Source organism: Mytilus galloprovincialis, chromosome 11, assembly GCF_965363235.1.
Source record: "Mytilus galloprovincialis chromosome 11, xbMytGall1.hap1.1, whole genome shotgun sequence".
In the NCBI taxonomy this organism is placed as follows: domain Eukaryota; kingdom Metazoa; phylum Mollusca; class Bivalvia; order Mytilida; family Mytilidae; genus Mytilus; species Mytilus galloprovincialis.
In genome coordinates this window covers 14,545,725-14,557,106 of record NC_134848.1, presented here as the reverse complement: position 1 = coordinate 14,557,106, position 11,382 = coordinate 14,545,725, and the positions used below count along the sequence as shown (strand labels likewise).

The 11,382-nt window shown below is 32.5% G+C and overlaps 1 protein-coding gene across 1 annotated transcript; it reads right to left on the bottom strand.

Moving 5' to 3' along the window:
* Positions 1-593: 593 nt before the first annotated feature.
* On the bottom strand, positions 594-7,145 carry LOC143051677 (uncharacterized). Its single transcript, XM_076224586.1, has 2 exons — positions 7,009-7,145; positions 594-5,222 (listed from the first exon to the last, which is right to left on the bottom strand). The coding sequence occupies exon 2, from the start codon at positions 5,178-5,180 to the stop codon at positions 3,582-3,584; it is 1,599 nt and encodes a 532-aa protein (XP_076080701.1). The 5' UTR covers positions 5,181-5,222; positions 7,009-7,145; the 3' UTR covers positions 594-3,581.
* Between the last annotated feature and the right edge of the window lie 4,237 nt (positions 7,146-11,382).

Genomic DNA, 11,382 nt, shown 5'->3' with positions numbered 1-11,382 from the left:
CTATTGTGTTCTCCCCATGATAAGTTCCCTATTGTGTTCTCCTCATGATAAGTTTCCTATTGTGTTCTCCCCATGATAAGTTTTCTGTTTTGTTCTCCCCATAATAAGTTTTTTATTGTGTTCTCCTCATGGTAATTTTTCTATTGTGTTCTCCTCATTGTAAGTTTTCTATGGTGTTCTTCTCATGATAAGTTTTCTATTGTGTACTCCCAATGATACGTTTTCTGTTATGTTCTCCCCATGATAAGTTTTCTGTTGTATTCTCCTCATGGTAAGTTTTCTATTGTTTTCTCCTCATGATAAGTTTTCTATTGTGTACTCCCCATGATAAGTTTTCTATTGTGTTCTCTTCATGGTAAGTTTTCTTTTGTGTTCTCCCCATGATAAGTTTCCTATTGTGTTCTCCTCATGATAAGTTTTCTGTTGGGTTCTCCCCATGAAAGTTTCCTATTGTGTTCTCCTCATGATAAGTTTTCTGTTGGGTTCTCCCCATGATAAGTTTCCTATTGTGTTCTCCTCATGATAAGTTTTCTGTTGTGTTCTCCCCATGATAAGATTACTATTGTGTTCTCCTCATGATAAGTTTACTATTGTGTTCTTCCCATGATAAGTTTTCTATTGTGTTCTCCCCATGATAAGTTTTCTGTTGTGTTCTTCCCATGATAAGTTTTTTATTGTGTTCTCCTCATGGTAATTTTTCTATTGTATTCTCCTCATGATAAGTTTTCTATTGTGTTCTCCCCATGATAAGTTTCCTATTGTGTTCTCCCCATGATAAGTTTTCTATTTTGTTCTCATGATAAGTTTTATTTATTGTGTTCTCCCCATGATAAATTTCCTATTGTGTTCTCCCCATGATAATTTTTCTATTTTGTTATCCTCATGATAAGTTTTCTATTGTGTTCTCCTCATGATGAGTTTTCTATTGTGTTCTCCTCATAGTAAGATTTCTATTGTGTTCTCCCCATGATAAGTTTTCTGTTTTGTTCTCCCCATAATAAGTTTTTTATTGTGTTCTCCTCATGGTAATTTTTCTATTGTGTTCTCCTCATTGTAAGTTTTCTATGGTGTTCTTCTCATGATAAGTTTTCTATTGTGTACTCCCAATGATACGTTTTCTGTTATGTTCTCCCCATGATAAGTTTTCTGTTGTATTCTCCTCATGGTAAGTTTTCTATTGTTTTCTCCTCATGATAAGTTTTCTATTGTGTACTCCCCATGATAAGTTTTCTATTGTGTTCTCTTCATGGTAAGTTTTTTTTTGTGTTCTCCCCATGATAAGTTTCCTATTGTGTTCTCCTCATGATAAGTTTTCTGTTGGGTTCTCCCCATGAAAGTTTCCTATTGTGTTCTCCTAATGATAAGTTTTCTGTTGGGTTCTCCCCATGATAAGTTTCCTATTGTGTTCTCCTCATGATAAGTTTTCTGTTGTTTTCTCCCCATGATAACTTTCCTATTGTGTTCTCCCCATGATAAGTTTCCTATTGTGTTCTCCCCATGATAAGTTTACTGTTGGGTTCTTCCCATGATAAGTTTTCTATTGTGTTCTCCCCATGATAAGTTTTCTGTTGTGTTCTTCCCATGATAAGTTTTTTATTGTGTTCTCCTCATGGTAATTTTTCTATTGTATTCTCCTCATGATAAGTTTTCTATTGTGTTCTCCCCATGATAAGTTTTCTGTTGTGTTCTCCCCATGATAAGTTTCCTATTGTGTTCTCCCCATGATAAGTTTTCTATTTTGTTCTGCTCATGATAAGTTTTATTCATTGTGTTCTCCCCATGATAAGTTTTCTGTTGTGTTCTCCCCATGATAAATTTCCTATTGTGTTCTCCCCATGATAATTTTTCTATTTTGTTATCTTCATGATAAGTTTTCTATTGTGTTCTCCTCATGATGAGTTTTCTATTGTGTTCTCCTCATAGTAAGATTTCTATTGTGTTCTCCCTGTGGCACGTTTTCTATGTGATCTCCCATGGTAAGTTTTCTATTGTTTTCTCCCCGTGAAAAGTTTTCTATTATGTTCTCCCTGTGGCACGTTTTCTATTGTATTCTCCCATGATACGTTTTCTGTTGTGTACTCCCCATGATAATTTTTCTATTTTGTTCTCCTCATGATAAGTTTTCTATTGTGTTCTCCTCATGATGAGTTTTCTATTGTGTTCTCCTCATAGTAAGTTTTCTATTGTGTTCTCCCTGTGGCACGTTTTCTATGTGATCTCCCATGGTAAGTTTTTTATTGTTTTGTCCCCGTGAAAAGTTTTCTATTATGTTCTCCCTGTGGCACGTTTTCTGTTGTGTACTCCCAATGATAAGTTTTCTGTTGTTTACTCCCCATGATAAGTTTTCTGTTGTGTACTCCCCTTGATAAGTTTCCTATTGTGTTCTCCCCTTGATAAGTTTTCTATTGTGTTCTCCTCATGATAAGTTTTATTTATTTTGTTCTCCCTGTGGCACGTTTTCTATGTGATCTCCCATGGTAAGTTTTTTATTGTGTTCTCCCCGTGACAAGTTTTCTATTATGTTCTCCCTGTGTCACGTTTTCTATTGTGTTCTCCCCGTGAAAAGTGTTCTATAATTTTCTCCCCGTGATGTTTTTCTATTGTGTTCTCTCCATGATATGTTTTCTGATGTATTCTTCGTGTGACCTCGTTTTCTACTGTGTTCTCCCATGATACGTTTTCTATTATGTTCTCCCCGTGAAAAGTTTTTCAATTGTGTTTCTCCATGATAGGTTTTCTGTTGTACTCTTCCTGTGACACGTTTTCTACTGTGTTCTACAATAAGGTTTCTAATGTGTTCTTGCCGTGTAAAGTTTTCTTTAATAGTCCCCCCTGTGACACATTTTCTATTGTGTTCTCCCATGATAAGTTTTATGTTGTGTTCTCCCCGTGATAAGTATTCTAATTATGTTCTCCCCCTGAAAAGTAATCATTGTGTTCCTATCTTGATAAGTTTTCTGTTGTGTACTCCCCATGATAAGTTTCCTATTGTGTTCTCCCCATGATAAGTTTTCTTTAATGTTATCCTCGTGATAAGTTTTCTATTGTAATTTCCCTGTGATGAGTTTTCTATTGTGTTCGATTTCTCCTCATGATAAGTTTTCTATTGTGTTCTCTCCATGACAAGTTGACGTTTAATGTGTTCTGTCAATGATAAGGTTTCTGTTGTGATCTCACCATGATAAGTTTTCTATTGTTCTCCCTGTGAAACGCTTTCTTATGTGTTCTCATCGTGATAAGTTTTCTATTATGATCTCCCCATGATAAGTTTCTATTTTGTTCTCCCCATGATAAGTTATCTTTTATGTTCTCCCCATGTCCTTTTCAAGATAAATAATCTACGATCTTGTCGTTGTAATAATCTACTTAAGGTCGTAGACAGTGTTCTCCTTGAACATGAACATCACTCATCAACTTTCATATGTTTTCATGGGAATATGTTCATAAACATGTGACTTCACCATTTTTCTTATGCATCCCAGTTTTGAGTTTTACTATAATTGTCATCTGTACGTTTTCTCGTGTGATTATCAACTACAAGGCCGAATACAGGCTTTATCATATACATCACAGGAACGGGGTTAATCACCTTCATGTGTTCTCATGTGACTCTGTAAATCGCCAAGTCGACTGAACCCTTTACCGCATACGTCACAGTCATGAGGTTTTTCACCAGTGTGTATTCTCATGTGATTCTGTAAAGAATGAAGGCGACTAAACCCTTTACCGCATACGTCACAATCATGAGGTTTTTCACCTGTGTGTATTCTCATGTGACTCTGCAAATCACCAAATCGACGGAACCGTTTTCTACATACATCACAAACATAAGGTTTATCACCTGTGTGTATTCTCATGTGATCTTGTAAAGAATGAAGGTGACTAAACCCTTTACCGCATACGTCACAATCATAAGGTTTTTCACCTGTATGTGTTCTCATGTGAATTCGTAAACTACATTGCTGACGAAACCCTTTACCACATACATTGCAGACATGAGGTTTGTCACCTGTATGTGTTTTCATGTGTATCTTTAAATATTCAAGCTGACCAAACCCTTTATCACATACATTGCAGACATGAGGTTTATCACCTGTATGTGTTAGCATATGAATTTGCAAATTACGATTAAGACTAAACCGTTTATCACATACATTACATGCATGAGGTTTTTCACCTGTATGTGTGCGCATGTGAAACTGTAAATGTTGCAGCCAAGAATAACCTTTCGAACAAACACTACATGTATAAAATTTTTCTCCAGTATGTGTTCTCATGTGTCTCTTTAAGTAAAGGCTTTGACTAAATTCTTTAGCACATACATCGCATTTATGACATTTTTCACTAGCATGTATTTTCATGTGTCTCGTTAGGTAATTTCTTTGAGTAAATTCTTTAGCACATACATTACATTTATGACATTTTTCACCAGTATGTATTTGCATGTGTATCGTGAGGTTACGTTTTCGAGTAAATTCTTTGGCACAAGCTTCGCATTTATGACATTGTGAACCAGTATGTGTTCTCATGTGATTCTTTAGGAAATTTCTTTGAGTAAATTCTTTAGCACATACATCACATTTATAACATTGTTCACCAGTATGTGTTTTCATGTGTCTCGTTAGAACACTTCTTTGAGTAAATTCTTTAGCACATACATTACATTTATGACATTTTTCACCAGTATGTATTTTCATGTGTGTCGTTATGTAACATTTTCGAGCAAATTCTTTGGCACAAACTTCGCATTTATGACATTGTGAACCAGTATGTGTTCTCATGTGAGCCGTTAGGTCATTTCTTTGAGTAAATTCTTTAGCACATACATCACATTTATGACATTTGTCACCAGTATGTGTTCTCATGTGTCTCTTTAAGTAAATACTTTGACTAAATGTTTTAGCACACACATCACATTTATGCGATTTTTCACTAGTATGTGTTTTCAGATGAATATTTAGGTAATTTCTTTGAGTAAATTCTTTAGCACAAACATCACATTTATGACATTGTTCACCAGTATGTGTTTTCATGTGTCTCGTTAGGTAATTTTCTTTGGTAAATTCTTTAACAGAAACATCAAATTTATGACATTCAACAACAGTAGAATCATCCTGTTGTCCAAAACCTGTCTCTGTGGTATCATTTTGATTAATCACCTTATCCTCCACCATATTCATCCTAATTATAAACGTTATCTTCAGAATGTGTCTTCTGTGACTCTATAAGAAGCAAGAGGAAAAAAGGTTAATGACAAAAGCAGGAACCAGTCATATACAAATGAACACACTTTTTCTATGTATAGAAAAATGCTGGTAAAGTTATTCACTCTATCAAAATATAGTCTAGAAGTCTGAAACAAATACTATAAAGTCTTATTAATACATATATATATTTTTTGCACCTTTCTTGAAATTATATGAAGCTATGGCCCCTTAAATAAAACTTATATGTATTTTAGGATAATTTTTGTAATAAAAATATATTTTTAATTGTTTTTGGCAAAAATCATCTTGGCAGCCATCTACGATCCAAACATTTTTTAAAAAGATATATTGATGAATTCATTTTCATTTTTAGCCATGGCGTTGTCAGTTTATTTTCGATTTAAGAGTTTGACTGTCCCTCTGGTATCTTTCGTCCCTCTTCTATATCAAAATTGAAATATTTTGGTTACAAAACATTTTGGATCATAGGTGACTACCAAGTCTTTCCTGAAGCTTTTAGGTCTAAAAATCGCACAAAATCAGCGTATTTTTACAAAATGTCCCAAAAAATGTCTACTCTGGAGAATATGAAGTACATTTATGAAAATAACTGATTTTTTTTAGCATAAAGGATTCTCCATGATAAAGTTGATATTTAATGCCATTTTGTGCCATAAGTGAACCTTGTCCTTTATCTGTTCATCACTAAAAATTGTATTTAATAATTTGTTCGTCCTTTTCTAACATATATAATTGGGGAATTTGGTTTATGGATGACTACAGATCATATTTTTATTGCAATTGTTAGAGCCAGAAAAAAATCATTCTACTTTTGGACATACAAACTAAATTATAAAGACAAGAATATCCCTGACAGTTACTTTACATGATGATTCAAGAAAATGAGGTCAAGGTCATATAAACCAAATAAGAAATACATGTACACCTCACAATCATTCAAGGACTAAATATAGTTCACCTTTTGATTATAATTTCTAAGCACTAGACTTAACCTAAAAACTAGACATTCGCCCATGAACCATAAAAATGGGGTCAATGTCAGATGAACCATGCCAGGCAGACATTTACAGCTTACATTTTTTTCCATACAACAAGTATATATTTGACCGGCTATTGCTTATAGTTTACGAAAAAACAGACCAAAAACACAAAACTTAGTACTGTGCAATGAACCGTGAAAATGAGGTCAAGGACAAATAAAACCTGCGAGACTGGCGTATATCATAACAAAATATTTGTATGCACCAAATATAGTTGACCTATTGCATATAGTACTAGAAAAAAAAGACCAAAAACTAACAGAATTAGTTTGACCGCTGATCCATGAAAATGTGGTCAAGGTCAGATGACACCTGTCAGCCAGACATGCACACCTTACAGTCCTTCCATATTATTAGTTACATGGTGTGTTAGTGACTTTATACGATATATATATATATATATATGGGGTCCGTAAATTCCAATTTGGGTAACAGCGAAGCTTATAGTTCCTGGAGTACCAAGTGCAATTAACTACTAGCTTTATACCTTTTAGGAACATGTTTAAAATTCGTATATATTAAAAGCTAGACCAGAGAAAACTCCAACGAACAAATCCATGGAATCAATTAATAAGTACCAAAGCTTTTGAAATTGTTAAAAAAAAAATCATCCGAAAACGTTTTTTTTTTTTAATTTGTCATTTGATTTTAAGGCAAATAACTATTATCAGCAATATATTATAAGGTACTCCTTCGTCGGAGGAAGATTTGTTATACATTTACAGTATGATGATTCCTACCTGCGTATATTATCTCTGTATGTCTGTATCTATCTCTTCTAGTTGGGTCTATGATCCTCCTTAATTGGAGGAAGATTCGTTTACAGTTACAATAATTTGACTCCTACCTACTTAGTATCTATCTGCTCGTGTCTCCATATTTTATATTCCATAGTTATACACTTTATTGAAAAAACAAAACAATACGCAATACTATGTGAAATTTGTATTAATACTCATTAATACTCTCAATAAAATAAAATTAATTGTATAACCCAGAGCCATAACGGCTTTCACTTTCATTCATATAAAAATAATTACCGAGTTTGATTAAGTTCAATATGTAACAATTCAATACTCATTTCTAGCAATACTCACATTATGACATTTCATAACCTGTAGCTATGGCAACTTGCACATCAATTATTATAAAATTAAGTAATTACATTTCAAAGCCTCAGTCACACTGTCACGTTTTATACCGTTTTAAAATTCTATATTTCAACTACGTTTTGAATAAAAATGTCCCTTTATTTTGAAAGGTAGGTTTTATAATACTTACGGGGCGCCGAATGAGACTCTTGTGGTTTTGTACAAAATTCAATTCTGTCATATCAAAATCATTTTTGTCTTACAAAACTATGTGCTACAGACTTGTTTTGTGAGAACTTCAATTTTGTGATGACAAAATTCATTTGTGTAGACAAAATTCATTTTTGTCATGACAAAATTCATTTTTGTAGACAAAATTCATATTTGTCATGACAAAAGTCAATTTTGTCTAAAAGGTATGCAAATATAAACATATTTGCATACAAAATTGACTTTTGTTACCTGATATGGAAATTGAATCACAAAAGTCAATTGTGTGAGGTAAGATTCAATTTTGTGAGACAAAATTGACTTTTGTGAGACAAAATTAACTTTTGTGAGACAAAATTGACTTTTGTGAGACAAAATTCAATTTTGTCAATTTTGTTGAGACAAAAGTCAATTTTGTTAATTTTGTTGAGACAAAAGTCAATTCTGTCAATTTTGTTGAGACAAAAATTAATTTTGTTGAGACAAAAGTCAATTTTGTTAATTTTGTTGAGATAAAAGTCAATTTTGTTAATTTTGTTGAGACAAAAGTCAATTTTGTCAATTTTGTTGAGACAAAAGTCAATTTTGTGACGACAAAATTGACTTTCGTGAGACAAAAATCAATTTTGTTGAGACAAAATTCAATTTTGTCAATTTTGTTGAGACAAAAGTCAATTTTGTCAATTTTGTTGAGACAAAAGTCAATTTTGTCAATTTTGTCTCACAAAAGTCAATTTTGTCAATTTTGTTGAGACAAAAGTCAATTTTGTCAATTTTGTTGAGACAAAAGTCAATTTTGTCAATTTTGTTGAGACAAAATTCAATTTTGTCAATTTTGTTGAGACAAAAGTCAATTTTGTCAATTTTGTTGAGACAAAATTCATTTTTGTCAATTTTGTGTAACAAAAGTCGATTTTGTATGCAAATTAGTTCACAGAAACCAAACTAAACTAATTTGAATACAAAATTGACTTTTGTCGCCCAATTTTCAAATTAGGTAACAAAATTCAAGTCTGTGTAACAAAAATGAATTTTGTCATGACAAAAGTGACTTTTGTCCGCTGATAGATAATTTTGTATGACAAAATTTTAAATTTGTAGTATGATACAAATTTTGTTAAACTGAACTTATTTTTGTTGAACAAAAGTCACTTTTGTCCGTACAAAATTGAATTTTGAGTACAAAACCACAAGAGTCCCATTCGGCGCCCCGTAATACTAGGTTTGTGCTACGTTCATATCACGTTTTGCTTCGTATTAGTACGTTTCCATCACGCATTGATACGTTTTGATACGTAGTAAGCACGTCTTGTTACGTTCCTCTAGGCTTTGATACGTATGTACTAGGTTTCTACTAAAAACCCAGAAAGTATTCAATTTGTTTTACAAAATTTACTTCTAGATACTAGCTTTTGATTGTAAACTAGCTGTTGTCTACTTTTTGGTACAAATCCAGGAAAGTTTAAGAAAGTAAAAAAGTTTAACCACAGAGGGAATGTTATATTAATAAAAAAAACTAAATATGCGGATAAACAGTTTTTGTAATTGCATCTGGATACTAGCTTATGATCATAAACAAGATTATGTCACGGTCAAGTGTGGTGGAAATTTCGGATAGTTTGAGAAAGACTTAGATATTAAAATGTAAAAAAAAACCTTTTAATCACTGAATGAATATTTTGGGACGACGACATCTACAAAGACTTGATAAAAATGGGGGGGGGGGGGGGGGGGGGGGGTTGGCTATTATAAAAAGTCAACTTAAATTACAATATAAAACATTTTTACACCAATTACAATATAAAACATTTTTACACCTTAAGGTACCAGTCTTGTAAACAACTCCAGTTTCCGGTGCAAAACATGGAGGGAAACAAAATAGTGCATTTTTTTCTGAAATCATTTTTTTCTGTATATTTATAGGTTTTTGCTGAATTGAAACATATATATAGACTTAAAAAAATATTGCATCTTTTGGGAGATATCAATCCAGAAAAGTGGAAGGATATCATTTTACTGGAAGTGGTGCGGCCTATTAAAAACAGCAAACAGAAAGTAGAAAAAAATGTTTTGACTTCAGGGTTACGTAACTTTTTATTCTTCGTGGCAAGACTCGCTGTTTTTCGTAACTATATCCCTTCCTAATAAGTCTATTCAAAGGTTTTGTTAGTTTCTAAGGTGAATACTGACATTTTTGTGCTATATAAAGCATATTTCTATAAAAGAATTGGATGTGAAATACCTGAACGTATAAGAAGTCTGCATGTTGGGCTATATTTACGAATGATGTCCTTATACCGATGATAAAATTCAGTAAATGTTTTGACTAGTTTGTAATATCGAAAACCCTGGTGTAATAATTTTTCAGTAATACATAAATTTCTCTCGTTAAAATCTAAACCATTGTTACATACACGAGCGAATCGTACAAGTTGAGATATATAAACACCGTAAGATGGTGACAAGGGAACGTCACCATCTAAAAATGGATAATTAACGAAAGAAAATGAAAAATCATTTCTTTTACCATACATTTTAGTATTAAGCTTTCCGTTAGTGATATAGATATCACGATCGAGGAAAGGGCAGTGGTCATTGTTAGTATTAGCTTTATTTAAAGTAAGTCCAACAGGGTAAATTTCTTTAGTATACATACTGAAGTCGTCATTATTGAGAGCAAAATTTATCATCCAAATATCTAAAAGTATTATTAAATTTGTTTATCAGATGTTGTTTCGATGGGTATTTGTTGATTTTTGTCATAAATTGTAACTCATAGCAATACAAAAACAGGTCCGTAATAAGTGGTGCACAGTTAGTCCCCATTGGAATTCCGATAACCTGACGATATACGGAATCTCCAAAGCGAACAAAAATGTTATCTAGTAAAAATTCAAGGGCATATATAGTATCAAATCATGTCCAGTTGACATAGTTTTTTTGTTTATTGCAACTAAAAATGACCTAAAAGAGTTTGAACATATATATTCGTATTCTGACTTTTTAAATGCCCATTTAATTAGGTGTGTGATTTTTTTCTTTATGAGAATGTGAGGCAATGTGGTATACAGGGTAGAAAAATCAAAACTTTGAACAGATTCAAAATCACCAATTTAAGCATGCAATTTATCAAGTACTTCCAACGAGTTCTTGACATTCCAAAAGTAATTAATTCCACTATTTTCGAAGGCCTTATTTGAACAATTATTATCAGGTTTTTGATTGTACCAAGTGTACTGGTAAGGCAGCAACCATTTGATTTTCTGGGGGGGTGGGGGCTATGGTTTTTTTTTCTGGACAAATTTTTTTTTTTCGCCTGGGGCGAAAAACAATCTATTTTTTTCGCGACATGTCGAAAACAATTTTTTTCTTTCAATTTTAGCATTACATATAGTGGCAGCTGAGGGTGAAACAAACATTTTTTTTTTTCTCAGAACCAAAAACAAATTATATTTTTCTCCAAAAAATGGAAACAAACTTTTTTTTCCAAAAAAACCACACAGCATAGTTGTATCTTTATTTGTCATATAAGTAACATTATACTTGTGACATAATCAAAAGTAACAACAACAATAAAATAAGTGAGTTGAACAGATGTCAACATTTAAAAAAAAAAACATTTATTTTCATTACAAATTTTATTTATTACCTTTATTAGTTGTTACTTTATCATATGGTACAAAAATCATTAAAAAAATTCAATTCGTGTTGTCCACAGATGACTGTTAAAATGTGTATATCATGGAGAAAGCTCCAAATTATCTCCCTTTGGTGCAAAAATCCCATTTTTGGGGCATTAAAATTGAAATATCT

What these genes read in the sequence shown, in the direction of transcription:
- LOC143051677 (XM_076224586.1), bottom strand. Translation starts at nt 5,180, where the DNA reads ATGAATATGGTGGAGGATAAGGTGATTAATCAAAATGATACCACAGAG.